The sequence below is a fragment of the Varroa destructor genome, unplaced genomic scaffold (assembly GCF_002443255.2).
Source record: "Varroa destructor unplaced genomic scaffold, Vdes_3.0 BEIS01000004.1, whole genome shotgun sequence".
Lineage (NCBI taxonomy): Eukaryota > Metazoa > Arthropoda > Arachnida > Mesostigmata > Varroidae > Varroa > Varroa destructor.
Window position 1 is genome coordinate 22,862,758 of NW_019211457.1, and position 15,651 is coordinate 22,878,408.

Sequence of the window (15,651 nt, forward strand, 5' to 3'; positions counted from 1 at the left end):
GAAGAATGGCCAAGGACAGTCGATGTGCGCATTCTGGGGTCGAACTCATAGTGTACCGAGCAAGATGTTCATACGATGTCTCTAAATAGGAAACCACAAATATAAGAAAACAACGACCACATATACAGGCTTGACTTATCTTCGCGCTACTATATGTTAAGTAGCAATTTTGAAAAATGTAATAGAAAAACGCGATTCCAAACTAATATTAATATCGAAATCAAAAGTTTGAAGACAACCCCAAACTTTTATCGGTCTTCTACGAACCAACTACCTAGCAAATCATATTGCCCTTATTCTCAACGTCATATTTTGTACGCCTGCATAGACAGAAGTGATTAGATAGTTGTGGTGGTTATACTACTGATAATTTTGACAAGTTTTCCTTAATAGTATCGTAAATCTAGATTTTACTAAAATGCAACTGCCGACCCCTTTAATGTAACATTCAGAAGCATTTTTCCCAGTTTGTGAGTGGCAGCAGAGACATTCCCACATAATATATGGAGAAAAACAATGGAAATGTTTAATTAGATAGTAGATAGACGCACAGTGGCATACTTTCGCATAAGCAGAAGTAAGCCCGATGAATTGATTTAGCCAAATAATTGACCGTTATCAATAAGAGACCACGACTGTATCGTTCTCCACAGGATATATTATAGGTTCAGATCTAAAAGACCGCCCCGAATATCTGTTGTAACGGTACACAACGGTATTGGTCCACTTCAATGCATTTAGCTGCCAAGGTCCACCCCAAATGAAAGGCGGTTCTTTATTTGGATGCGAGTGGTACCAAGTGAACGTGGTGTCACGGTTACTCTTTGGCACCCTAAAAGATATTACAGTATTCAGCGATGGGATGTTATACGAAACGAATGCGCGATCTTGCATATTGATTCTATTTCATACGACTTTTCTGTTGCTATATTTGGATCAACAAAGCATTGATATATATATAATAGCGCTTTCAAAACATTACAAATTTTTGCAGTAGCCGCGAGGATCGTGCAATAAAGAAAAACTCAGGTTTAGGAACAAATACCAAGTATGGATTCTATTTTAGTTATTGATACCAACAGCTTAGAAATAATTGCGTATATAAGACCAGTGTTTGTTAAAACCAGTTTCACCGGTTTGCAAAGCTGGCATATCATCTCTAGACACGCAATGCTCGTTTTGTACCTCGTTTGATACTATGGGTATTAGCACCGTCATAATCATCGATAGCATATATAGATATATACGTAATTTTGGCTACGTATCAATACAGGCACGATAAATACTTACATTATAATAAAACAAAGCATTTAAAAACACTGGCAAGCGAAATCTGTGAAAAATCACTCAACAAAACATGTGCTATATAGGATAGTTCGCGCACCTGTGCCGTAAGATATGAAAATATCCCCAAACGTTTCGCGTCATGGCTTAGGTTTAAGGCAACGATCTTCTCGGACGACGATGCGCTTCGAATAGGGTAATACATCATTCTCATGAACAATAATAATTATATCTATAGAGCTTAGGAGACACTTCGAATTGCGGCTACATAGGGTGCGTCAAAAATTATAAATACGGTTTAAAGCATCGTAAAACGCTTTTCTACATACATTTTTGTTAATTATGGGAAGAAGGAATACTAGGGTTCAATTGGAGCAAAAGTAATACCCTGTGGTCGAACTGGATACTACGTGTTCAAAGAAATGGCGTTCAACAACTGTACATCTGTGGCACGAATCCCGACTGCGTTCGCATTTTATTTTCAACAGGATTTTTGGATTTTATCCTAAGGTGTGTACACGGTACACCTCATCTTTTACCGTGTTATATGAGAAAAATCGAACTATGAAGATTTGCATCGATACTGGATGCAACTGAAATATTCAATTTGACTAGAAAGTTTTTTCAAGAAAAGACTGTAGCCCTTTTAGTTTAGACAGGACAAATGTCTATGGCAATGCACAGTATGTATACGGTTTTTTTTGACGCACCCTATATATACGTAGCTGGTTCGTCAAGTGACAGCACAAATCTAAGTTTGAAGGGTTTAGTTTCGACTTATAGTTAAATCTGCTAAATTTATTCATTTCGTTTACATTTATGTATGGATGTCATTACAGTTATGGATGCGCAGTAAATCTAGGTAACCCATGGGATCTGCTATACGCGGCAAGTGTCAAAAGTATAAACAAACAAAGTTTTCTGCTGTCGCTTAAATTTAGTGGAGTTTCTTTATTATCACTGATTATCATTATTCGTAATAGTCCTGCATTCGAGGTCGCAAGGCCCATGGTTCCATCTACCTTCGTCTTCTAATCCCACCTGGTATGTCGCTCGACGGTACGAACAAGTTCCGTCGTAGACGTGCGTAAAGCAGCTCCCTAATTAGTGATAACACTGTACATGGTATCGTTGTAAGATAGACGAGTGCCGACTCCGTGAAAGCCGCCAATGAAATCTCTCTGTCTTTTATCAGGGACAGCTTTTCTGAATATCCATGCCCAACTTTTGTTTTCGAGCGCTGTTTCAGCCAGACGCTGAATGATCTAAAATGGAATAGGTTAGCAAATATTTTCGTTCTGCCTTTAGCGAATAGAGACGCCTACCGCTATGTCAATATATATTTTCTTAATTTACATATTTGATGGTGGGCACATACATTTGTATCCCAAGTTGGGCCTCGGCCAATCGAGCGAATTCGCTGACTAGCCGTTAGTTAAACGGTGTTTTGTGGTCTACAAATTTAAATAGAAAGTAGAATTTGGTCTGAAATGATCGGTTTTCTGACTTACGGAAAAATCTAAGAAGAATCTACAGTGAACATACATCTATAGGAAAGTGTTACATATCATGGATTTCAATTTCTTCTAAGGATGTAACTTCGTATTTATTCAAAGGAGTTTGCCAGAGTTAACCCATCGGCTCCTAGCTACATATCTAGGGATTTTTACATTGTCCTAACAGGATATAATAGGTTATATAATCAGATCGCTGGTTACCTCAAGCGAAAACAGGTTACTTCGCAAAGCAACTAATGTGACACAGCAAATAAATGACAATGCCTTAAATACACTAGCTCGAAAAATAAACAAGAAACGCCAGCAAATCGAAGTATGAATATCGGAAAAACATTCATGTGCTTCGTTTTTCTACCACGAGCTATAGGATACATACAGGCGAATAAATGCGCTGCCTCGAAAAAAAATCCATAAGTAATTATTTACTGAATGAACTATTTAACTTTTACGTTGTGTTCGCAGATTTCGCGATTTGAGGCCTTTAAACGTGGTTATTTATCTAGAAATCATATACTGCCTCAAAACGGGTACCTGCGAAACTCCAAGCACAGGGAAGTATGAGTCCAGTGTTTTCGGCTACAGTCAGATTGATACTGTTTTGGATACTCGAGAGCGTGCGAGAAAAATTGTCCTTGCCAAAAGTAACTATTAGTTCATCTTTCAAGGAGAGATCAAGGTACGATTGATCAAACTAGGATTGATCAATCAACGACCCTAAAAGCCAGTACGATAAAAGCACTGTCACTAGTTAATATACTCATAAAAACTCGTCGAAAATCAATATATATAAAAGTGGCCAAATTTGATATTTACCTACGGAGAGTATTAAATGCTAAAAGCGCAACGGTCATATTAAGCAAACACGCTCGAATAAGAAAAAAAACCACAGATAAGTGAATTTTTTTTCTAAGGTAAAAGCCAGATTTGTTACAGGCGTAGCATTATTTCTCATTCAAAAATCTCCCAAATAGACAGTTACATTTCCGCTAAGTCAATCTAGTTTCTCATCCATTACAACCTGATTGTGTGACGCATCGTTCACTTCATCCAAAAACACTTGATTCCCACCTGATACTATTTTACTGATACCCTACTATGATTCAGAAACGTCATCAGCGGTAACGTACTGCTAAAAAAGCTACAATCTGTGCTTGGCTTGAACAACTTCAGAGAATTTATGTTTGGCACTCCGCACGAGGCTGGTAAGTTCATCGAAGGAATAGTTAGCCGGCCCTGCGAAAATGGTCATTGCTCACTTTGTATAGCCATTCGTTATCTATACTGCGTTACTGTTGGGAAGAGGAATGGCAAAGCTCGAAGAGTACAAGTAGCCTATTATGAATGTCGGAGGTTTATAAACACTGAAGCATCGTCAAACGAGTTGATGTTATCTAAGCTACAGTCGTCCGTAGGGAATAATCCATTCATACGTATTTTGTGCTTGTGTATTTGAATAGCCTGTCACACTTCAGTGCCACACACAAATCAAAACAATTCGAAAGTTGTCACGCTTTGGCGTGCCGGTGGTATTACCAGCAAATATTTTTTTACTGCACGGAAATTACAGCAAAAAAAAAAACGGAGTATAGTATTTCGTCGTAGCTGTGTCGAACAAATCATACGCTTGGTGCATTGGAGATAAGAGGTTGTGAATATTTTAGTCGGGGGTTCTGCCTGCGACGACTATCAACGCGAGCCTGTTGCTGCTGCCCACTCTAAAGAGGTTAAGACTATTCAATAGTAATCAGTATATTGTTGATTTGTCTGCTGTTACTTTACATTACGAATCTGCGAATTGAATATTATACACGCTGCCAGAAAATATTGTCGTGTTATTAAAAATTAGGAAGCATAACCTAAAAACGGTTGTTAAACTATAGTACGTTGCGTGAACACCCTAGGAAGTACTATCTAGTGGACTAGGTCTCACAGAGTCTTAAGACAATCGAGCAGTATTGATACCTAGTTCTCTCGTAATGCTTTCTTGCTTGTTAAGGACAATGGCACGAAACAGTTCGTTCGTTATGCAGCGAATTTTCTATCGTTGCATCTACACCTTTATGCTGCGATGTCGAAGAGAAGAGTTTTATTCTATGATGCACAAAAGTTGGTGTTCGATGCTCAGGACTCATGTCCTTAAGCAGCTCTATTATAACTGATTACTGATATGAACAGGCTGGCAATCAACTAAACCCAGCAAGAGTCATTTGCCACTTATTATTGCACTGACATATTCGAAACTAAGTCCGCATCAAATCCTATACATTGCTCTAAAGAGGGTAAGGAATGCCCGTACATTTTCCGGCCGCGTGAAGGGTCCGCCTTGCGTGAACGTAATATGGCTGTTCAGTATGTATGATGTCTAATATATCCCGACACCTTGACACCGCTAGATATGTCATAACCCGAAAAAGTAGTATTTCATTTTAAATTGCATTAAGCAAAAAAATCCTAGTCTGTAAAAAGCAGTAGTTATTTCTTTTCTGGATAAAAAAAATACACTAATTTTCTATTCATTCTAGAAAACAGGGACCTATAACAGAAGACCGCAATGCAAAGACCTGGAACTTGCATTGATATTATACCAAACATGGATACATTGCTGACGTCCTGCGGCTGCGTAATACTACTCTCCGGAGCCTTGTCTCGGTTTGAAATCAAAGAGCCAGACGTGTTTGTGGTCTGTGTATTTTTTATTTACAGTCTATTCTCGAGAGAAGATTATATGCTATGGAAGCACGACAAGTAGACGATCCTCACGATATAAACAATGTGCACACATATCATAAAAGTTCGAAATGCTCAATTAATTTTATAACGGAGTACTGCTATTGGCTCTAATTACTCCATACGTAGCCTACAAGATGTTCGCTGCATTCAAGGAACCCTAAGAGAACTTGAAGAACGAAACTATTGTTTGTATCAGCATTTACAAACAAGTGCTTTTCTGTTCATGACGGCCAAACGTGCTTCTATTAGTGATTTGTAAGCAGGACCGTTTAGTTAACCTATTGATTTTACCTTCGTATCAGGCCGACAACGATCGAAAGCTCACATGGTCGCAATCAACTATCATTCAATGTTTGTTTTGAGAAAAATTGCTTATTTTTTTAAAAAAAACTTATCATGAATAATAGATACTGGGAGCACATTCTTACAAGAAGCAAACATCTTCTTATTTTATTTGAACTATATTTATTGAGCAGACACAGATAGGTTTTGACGGTTATCTGAAAACACAAACAGGTTAATTTTGATTCGAGTGAAGTCGAATAGGGGCGACATTAATTATAGCGTGTTTATGTTACTTCACGAACTGTTTGTAACGGGTCGCGGTAAAAGAAAAGGTTTTACGTAATCCATTGACATTCGCGCATTAATGTATTGTTCGCATTTAAACTTCAATCGCTTCCTATATGTAAGTTTAAAATGTCAACTTAATGAAAATTACTTCAGTTATCAAAAACCACTAAAATTCACAGACATTCTAGACGTGTATCTTATCAAGCTTTATGGTTCAAGGTCGTTTATTCGTAAGCCTGTAAAATAGATTCTTGTGCAAATCGCAGCCATTCATTTCCCTTATAAACAATCTAGATATCCAATGTTGCTCTCCACATTATGTCGGCGTGTGTATGCCAGGAGAACCGATACCAATACACGACCACCACTCTACGCAATAAATAATTCTAGTTCCTGAACGATAAACGCCATAACTGCGAGTAAACAACGAGTCCATCACGCGGAACCAAGCAATATTTTGCCAGTGCTATTTCTGAGTAAATCTATTTCTAGCTAGACTCTTTAATCGTGCCGTTTCTTAAGCTCATTGTGGGCGATAGTAATTGGCGCATTAGGCGCCCGACGCGGCGTCGGTTCCTCTGTCCCGAAGTGCGCGAAACCGAACGCCACAAACGTGTCGATCGTTTGCAAATATACGTTCACTTTTTCGTTGTCCGTGTGTGACCATCTAAGTATGTTTATAGTATGAGATCTGCGGCGTGGGGACGGATACGCTGCTGGAAGCTGCGGGAGCCGCGCGACGTTGCAGCATCAGCTATTAGCATCAGCCCCGCCGCCGCAGCTTGTGCTGCCGCCGTTCAACGGTGCAACCAGGTCAGCGGAGGGAGCCCCAACGAGCGTCAGGCGAGCTGTTTACAAATCGCGTCGTATCATCATTATCAAGATGGCCATCCCCAACATTAGCGCGGTGAGCCCATCATCATGTGCCCACTTGACGGCTAACTGCTTTTATATTTAGAATCTCTTGACAGCAACCCTCTTCGGTTAAATGAATAGGCCACAGCGAACATATGCCGACATTCCGTAGCATATCGACATGGCACGCCGACCCGACCCGACCGTGTCCTCGTCTCTCGGCCAATACGCCAGCCGATTGTGTCAATCTACTATATATATATATATGTGTGTGTGTGTGTGTCTGAAGCTGACCCGTTTAGGGTCTCCCCTGTCGATCAAAAAAAAGACGAGCGGGGGGGGAAGGGGGAGGGGCAGGTGGAAACAAAGACAGAAAGATGGGAAAGGTAAATGGAGGAAAAGTATTGTCTCCATACCGTCTACAACTCATGACCCGCTTGTTTGGCTGGTGGTTGATTTATGGTTGCTTACGGTTGACGGCCCCTTCTCGCTTCGCGTAGCCTAGAACACATCCGTCGAAGGCGCTGCGGCCGCCGCTGCCGCCGCGGCGGCTTAGGACGGGCGGCGCTGTACCCGCTAATGTTTCTGTTCCTGACGCCGATTGTATTTTCCATTACGCAACCGGAGGACATCGGCTGATGCTGATTCACCGCACCGTTCACTAACCAACCCAGTCTTGAGCTAAGTAGCAAACGTCCAAGCGCCCTCGCGGACAGAGAACGACCGACAGAGGCAGGAAAGTGTATTGGGTCGGCGCGAGACGGATCGGCGGCGGCGGCGGCCGGTAGGCGGGCTACACACTGAGCGTGGAGTGGGGCTGAGAAAAACTGTAATAAAACAGTTGTAACGTTAGGAATACTACAACAACAACAGCAACAACAATAGGAACTGCGGCCGTCGTCATGACAGGAGCCGTACACAATTTCCATTGGCCTTCTTGCCACCTTCATACAGCAACAACGACTTGTCCGCCGTCGGGACGCTGACCGAAGTATCGCGCGCAAACGCATCACACAAGCGATCACACGGCGTAGCGAAAGATTCACATGGTTTGGTGGCGCGGTCTTAACGGCGTTCGTTGGCCAAGCGCTTTTGTTAACTGCTTTGCTAGCGACTACGCCCCGCTTTTTCTAAAGATTTCTACCAAATCAAATATACTTGGAACAACAAAGGAAAAAACCGGGCTTCTATTTATGCGCTCGTCTAGCGGGTAAGCGCGAGGTGATCGGCCGGCCCTGAAGGAACCCTTCAAAGGGCCGTAGGCTGCTATAATCTAAGACATTGCAGATGAAGAATGTCCTACGAGAAAGGGACGTTTTTCGGTTTTAGCCGAACGGCCGGTTTTGCGTAGCACCCACTTTTTAAAAACCTTGAGCTGTTGGTAGAATGCTATTACTGTTGACACAGGGGGCGAATATCATGAATGAGCATTGACTTGCTAGTTGTTATTTAGGCGAAAATAAGGCGGTTTTGGTTTGTGTGATTCGATATGACGGGGGGTAAAGGTATTTCGTCTGGTCGAGACGAAACGGGGCAGCTATTTGGGTGTCAGTTGACAGGCTGTTGATGCGATCACTACCGCTAGAACCGTCGTCAAATAAGTATAGAATGAGCAGTGTATGTAAATAAACGTATTGGTAAACGTCGCTTCTTTCAGACATGTTCTATACACCGTATCCGTGCCGGATGGCAGCTGGGCGGGGCTTCGGCCTGTTGTTGGCCATTGAAGGCTCAATCGACGTTTCTCGTCATGCCGTGTCAAAATTAACACGTGCGATCCGCTGTCACCTTCTTATGAAGAAGCGCTATTATTGTGTTACGCTCGCTTTATCCCTATCTTCATTCCTGTAGTCATTCTGCATTGGTATGCCAATGCAATTCTTCGAAAGGCTGGCGACAGTAAGCAACCGGCAAACGGTCTGGCTGAGATATGATTTTCCTTAATCGTAAAATACACACGCACACTCGGAAACAAGTTAATTGATAGGTCAGCTTCGAACGTAAGTATACAATGCAGATGTGTGCGCGACATCAACCGGAACGGCGGCCTGTGTCGGCGACAATCTTCAAAGCAGGCGCAAAATTATTCAGCAGGCCAATGTAAAAGCAGCGTCGCGTAGAAGAGAAAAACCAAGAGACAAAAAGAATATTCATTATGATTACTCAAGCATAATGACGCGCCTACGATTAGTTGCGCACCGTATCTTTCACTGAAGATCGGCGTCGAATGTCTTTTGACCTAGGTACAGATAGGACATATATTGATTGAGCAGCCGGATGGCCCTAGGATTGGATGCTCTGCCAGCAATGAAAGTACAATCGTATCCGGTCCTAAGAGATCTATGTTTGTCACACGTTGGTCTGGGCCAGTCGATTCGGTAGGCGGCAGCTGTCTATGGAGACAAATCGAGATAATAGTACAAGCGATTAGATGACACAATATTATCATATCAAGCTAGACCTGCAATCTTCCCGATGTGACCATCCATTGGTGCATAGTCGCTGTTCCTAGCCGTGTCTAGAATAGGTGCGTTTGCTGTACACCGTTCTGTTTCCCATCCTATTATTATGTTCATCATCATTGTTATCTTATTCGGAGGGAAGCGATACGAGCCTCAAAAACGCAAACTAAAAAAACGTCCAGGTTTGCGTCTGTTACTCAGTTGATAAGCCTGTTGTAAGTCAGTTACGAGTCTGTCGTTGGTAGTTTGTGTGTAGCCAGGATGCTGTGGCAGTCCGCAGAAAGCGCCTGAAAATGCTGATCACGGAGGAGCACGCCAGCAGGCGCGGAAAAGCCGCGCACTCGCAGAGCAAAGCTACGCGTTCGAAATTAGATGGTTTCGCAGACAGCAGGCCATCCACTGGTATTGCCACTGCTGTACTGTGATCACGTTGATGGCACTTGCGCCGCCCCCAGCGGCACCCAACGCCCCGCCCATCCGACTCACAAAAGCGCACGCTGCAGGCAAAACCTCGACACAAAGCGACGCAACACCCTGACCAGAGCACGAACGCCTCCTTAAGACGGAACACCCAACAGGTCTCAACACCAGTTCCAGAAACAGGGGTAATGGGCCCACCAACGGCACAGCCCGTCCGTCTGTAGGAAACCTACCTCACTATCACCCTATATCAGCACCCCTCCCTATAGATGGGGCTCAGTGACAGATTTCACAGCATTACACGGGACTATCGAGTGGAAAACTACCTGCGGTCACGAACGTGCCCTATCCGTCGAATCACCAGGCGCGGCGGCCGTCTTTGTGAACGTTTGTGCAAGTTGATAGAACAACACACGGAGCACCGTTTTCTCTTGGTATTGCCGAACCGTTCCTCTTCCGCATGCTCATCGTCATCATCATCATTATTATTCTGTCTCTTGTCGTAAGCACGAAGAACTCCGTGAAACGTATTGCCCCGTTGCTAAAAGCCAAATAACGAATACGGTAGATACACTGATCGCGTTAAGTGCTTGGTTCGACGGATCAGCATCTATCAGCTCTCGAATCAGCTCTGATTAGTGGGTGACCGATTTGATCAGCTGGTGACGAAGCAGGCTATCGTTGTCAATACCGACAGTATAGCCATCAGCACTAATAACGATGAAAATGCGAGCGCTGAGCGCACTAATGTTTGCATCGCTTGCCACACAGGGGCTTGGTGAGTGTACCCGCCCGGGATTTAGAGTTGCGCCGAATACCTTTTGATGCTTGATTATTATTCGAAGGAGAATAAATTTAATTTCGAAATGTTTTAACATATAATATAAAAAAATGTCTATTGCCTGCTCCCCCCACCCTTTAGCCCTGTGATGAAAGTGGTTTAACGTGCATTATCGAGGACTGTATTTCGCACGTGCCTTTCAAATGGGTCGCATCTTTTTAGAAGTAAACAGTACGCGCTTCGCCTCTACTTGTTAGAAATCTATCACCGTTCTAACTGACTAAACTATTACGCTGTGTTTTTAAGTAAATTTCCTGTCGAAGTATAGGTACCTTACTAGAAATAATGAATGAGAATTTATATGCAAAAGCCCGCCGAGTCTTAGTAATTAAATGATTCTGAATAGTTCCAATTTTATGCCAGTACTACCCCATATAGCATAGTATTAAATAGTGTAGTTTAATAATAATCCACGGCACATACACTTTTTGAAAACAAGTCTACTTCAAATGACCGGAAACGTACTAGGCGAAACCGATTGAATTAGAAGAAATGATTCATCATTCTTCACTTGGTTTGACTTTTTGTGCCATTTAGGTAATCGGTTGCAAGATGAAAACTTGTGCCCCCAAATTAAGCGCCGACAGGAATGGGGCGCACGTCCACCCAAGAGTAAGATCTTCGTTAGAACAGTCGGTGGGTTAAATTTTCACATTTATGCGTGTCTAAAGCAGTCAAGATTATTACTGTTATTATTATTATTGATTAGTTTTTGTGTAGATCGAAACACTAACTGTTAACAGCATTACTAAGCATTTACCGTGAAAAAATTCGGGGCATTGGGAGACAAGTTTGTCACGTAGGCTTATTCTTGTCAGCTACACAAAGTTGGCAAACTAAGTCAACGTTGTTTCCATTGAAGGCCATGGTCTGTTGACTGATTTGACAATCTTATATATAAACAAGTTTTACTTGTCGAATGAAAATGAACCAAATAAGCAGGTAATGTAATCATACATCACAGCCAGGGTCCCAGCTGCGTCACGGAACACACGTGTAAAAGCATCGTACGAACAACTCAGCTACAGCACGTTCAGACAAAGGGATGGGACGATATCGGGTAAGCTTTTTATCTTACTTAAACGTACAGGGATTGTACAAGACAATAAGTATGAACAGACGGATTGACAAGTTAACTAAACCTAATAGAAGCCGACCATGCTATACTGAAACACACAGTGGGATCAGACAAATAGCCTTTTGTAAGAGTTAGTAGGACAACAGTAGTTGCAACAGCAAGAACAAAAGCTGTCTATGCCTCTCGGGTATTAGAGCTTCGCAACGTGTACATTGTCGAGAGTTTACAATAATGAAACATGTATATTTTTTTTCTTGAACAGGTACAACTTCCTTGTATCTGAAAATGGGCAGGTATTTGAAGGGCGCGGGTGGGGTGTGGAAGCCGCCGCCGCTATGGGTCTTTCTACCCGCGCTTTACATGTTGCCCTGATCGGAACGTTCAACCACCGTGCCCCGGCCGAAGGCGCTCTTAAAACTGTGGCCAAACTGATCGAGTGTGGCGTTGAATTGGTATGTTCTATGCGGAAAACGCTTCGTGTTTATCGTGACTTTATTAAAGTAACCGTTCTATTCTGTTATGAAAAATGGTCATACTTCATTTGTCTTGAGCAATGCATGACTCTTTTGGGGGCTAGCTCACGTTTTCTGTCTTCGATACCGACCAGTGTCCTTCAAGGTTAACGACACAACGGGGAATTAGTTCGTCATTGGCCGACTGAAAGACAGTTTATTTGGTCGGGTACGGGACGTCTACAGTTGAATATGAACAATCTAATCAAGCGATGCCTGTATACAGTATGCAGGCATTTATTTTTATCTTTACCCAACATTATCTTGTTTAAAAGACGGTTAAATGTATTGTTACCGTATACACACGTATTCATGCATCGATAATCAAAAACAATCGTAAATGAATCAAGATTAATATTTGTCGTTCAGTATGTATTAATAAAAAGGATGTTTCAGCTTGAATATCTACGTAGGACAAAAAGCGGCCATCTTTAAAAATTCTCTACAACACAGGCCATTTTGTTACGTCTGTAACGACTGGCGCAAGCGTTACGATCAACAGGCAAATGATGAATGAGCACACTTGAACACCGTATGCTATTTGCACTTCATGCTTCAATTTTAGATGTGATTTTGAATATGTCCCTGAAACGGCCAGCGCCCTGAAACTGGCAAAAGTGGATCATTAATTGTCACATTCGGTAAACGAGTATCATTGTAATTTACCAGGGCTCTACAATGCGCTGCTAAAAACATGGGAAAAGACAGAGCTTATTCTTTTCGAGTAGCAGAATTTCGAAAAGCCATCTATACAATCCGAACTGGCTATTTCTTTAATTACCTGTGAGGTAACTGTGATTCTTCGAAAAATCACCGGTGTCCTAGCGTCACCGTACCCACACTGAAAGTAGGATTTTGACGGGCTAGAGTCAATCTAACATGAGCCACCTCTGCACCGTCATACTCTTTTTCTTGGACAAGGGTCTGTTACTCATGAAAGCGTTCACATTGCCCCAGGCCCTTTCAGAACGATAACTCTAGTGATAATAAGTAGTTTCAATTTTTCGTCATAGAAACCTTGCAAAGAAACGTAGGCGTTGTCCCTTCTTTATAGACACACATTTCAGAAGACATAAGTCCTTAGAACTCATAGGTTCATGCATATTTTCGGCCAAAAGAAGACTACATAGTTATGATACGCGCGGGGCCCAGAACCGAAATCAGCCCGGCCTCTATAAACTGTCCTGATCTCAGGTGCGTTCGATAGCGAAGTCTACTTCACAATTATTATGACAGATTTACGCGCGTAATGGCAATCCAATTTGATACCGAAAATCGGCAAGCTTGATTAAAATGTTGAAATATATAGATTTAAATTGACGCCAATAGGTTCCCAAGGTAGTGTAGCTCATACTAAATAGAAATGATTTCATAGTCAGATCCACATGTCAGGAGATGCTTAATTCAACGACCTGTGACAGGCCTCGAATTTTTTTCTTTAATACTAACTAGTACATATACGTATAAACATCTTGTGGTACCGTGTGGAAGATTAAAAAAAAGTCATATATGCAATATATTTTTTTAAATCAATGTTTATCAAGCAGCGTCTTGGGTAATGTACATTTTCTAAAAGATCAATACATGATTTGAAACTAAGTATATTTGAATCAGCTACTACACTAACCTAGATTAATAGCTGCCCGTGTTTCTTGGCCACCTTTATTCAGGCGTCGAAGTCCAACGGGACTCGAGGATAAAAATTAAATCATATCGCCAGTGCTAGACAGGGAGAGTCTGCGATAAATTCAAGTTGAATGTTCGTTATTTTAACATCGATACATTGTTTGTTTTCCATAGGGTAAAGTACATCCGGATTACAAAATTTCCGGTCACCGTGATGTCGAACCTACAGCCTGTCCAGGACAAAAACTCTATGATCAGGTGCGAAATTGGACGAGATACGTGAAACGGCCTTGAGCCAATGAAGCCGTTTGTTATGTGCTCAAGTAACGCGAATAACTAAACGATCAGCTCCAGGAAGAGCAGCTATCACGCGCAATATAAATAATGGACTTTCGATGTATTTGCTTTAACGATAAATGTGCTTTACTGTACCCACAATGAACGCTATCACGGTTTGTTACGACACAGCGTGTTTGTCTGTAGATAGATGTAAATCTATCTACAGACATTTATATACTAGTTGTATATATACAACTTGAGCAAGAATTTGGTAAGTGATTTAAGAAGCGAAGAGTATTTCCACTTTATTAGCTGAACTATCGTACTACTCAGTGTATAGATCAGTTCCTCTATAGGTATGTTTAAACAACTGTAGCAGTTGAAAAGAGGTGACTAACGCGAGGTTTATAGAATAGCGTAAAGATATACAAATATAAAAATTAGCAGACGTAATTTATTTCGATTGTAAGATTACATCTGTATAAGCATGATAATGGGATTATATGTTGTATAATAACACTTAGCATTTATTCTCTACTGCAGAACTTTGAAAATAGGCCAATGTGAGCATCTTAAGAGGTTTAAAAGTGCACAAAAAAATGATCCCATCTTGCAATGTGTATTTATTGTATATAAAGGTGGATGTATATATATCTATAACTGCGCTCAACGCACAGCAACGCGGAGCGGTGACAAACACATTGTCATTGCATTGTATTCCGTTCGCGCTACTGCCAGATATGCGCGCAGCGACCTACTATCAATGCTCCTCTCTAAAACGGTGGCAGAATAATTATATGTACTTCGCTAATACTCTTTGTATTTAAATTATTGTCGTATATATATATTTTACTTTTAGGTACATTTCGATTAAGTAGCCATACGATGTACATGTATATCTAATTAATAAAAATGCGTTTACTTGAGTACTGTTATAGTAATTGCGTTCCGATAGAGTAACACTTTTCAAAATAAATTTTCAACCTTATGAGTAGTTTCAAGCAAGCACGTTTTTCTATTATTTCCCATTGATTTTCTTTTGCTCGTTCTGGGAAATCGATTAGCCTTATCAGGACTGACCAGTACAAGATTCAGACTTTAAGAGGCAGTCACCTTAATGCACAATAAGCTTTTGGCAAACGTAACAGCAACGATAGCTTTAATTACATTAATAGCATGGAACCAAATCGTCTTCTTTCCCAGTGCTCGGATTGCGACGATGCGAAAAGTTTTTGCTCCAAAACAGACACGTACGTAGGCGAATGGAAAAAAATAATTTTGTCTAAACTGCTGTTATTGGCGCTGGTGTATCGGCGAACGTTTTATATCTGACAATGCCACACTGTAAAGCTACGTCGGGGGGTAGGTAAGGTCGTGGACCCACAAACATCACGTCTTAGGTTTGATGTTTAGGTTTTGCGGATTTTGAGATTATTGGAGATCTTTATTTTATGCAGTGTAGTTACGTTTTATC

At 41.5% G+C, this 15,651-nt stretch overlaps 1 protein-coding gene across 2 annotated transcripts; it reads left to right on the forward strand.

The window, feature by feature from the left end:
- The first annotated feature begins 9,289 nt into the window (after nucleotides 1-9,289).
- Nucleotides 9,290-15,103, forward strand: LOC111249927 (peptidoglycan recognition protein 1-like). 2 transcript variants are annotated; one of them, XM_022804399.2, is made up of 5 exons: nucleotides 9,290-10,619; nucleotides 11,220-11,318; nucleotides 11,622-11,742; nucleotides 12,023-12,212; nucleotides 14,073-15,103. In XM_022804399.2, exons 1-5 carry the CDS (start codon nucleotides 10,562-10,564, stop codon nucleotides 14,190-14,192), a joined length of 588 nt encoding a protein of 195 aa, XP_022660134.1. In that variant the 5' UTR covers nucleotides 9,290-10,561; the 3' UTR covers nucleotides 14,193-15,103. The 2 variants fall into 2 exon arrangements, with proteins under 2 accessions (XP_022660134.1, XP_022660135.1); XM_022804400.2 differs by having other exon boundaries at nucleotides 9,476-10,619; nucleotides 11,625-11,742.
- The last annotated feature ends 548 nt before the right edge of the window (nucleotides 15,104-15,651 follow it).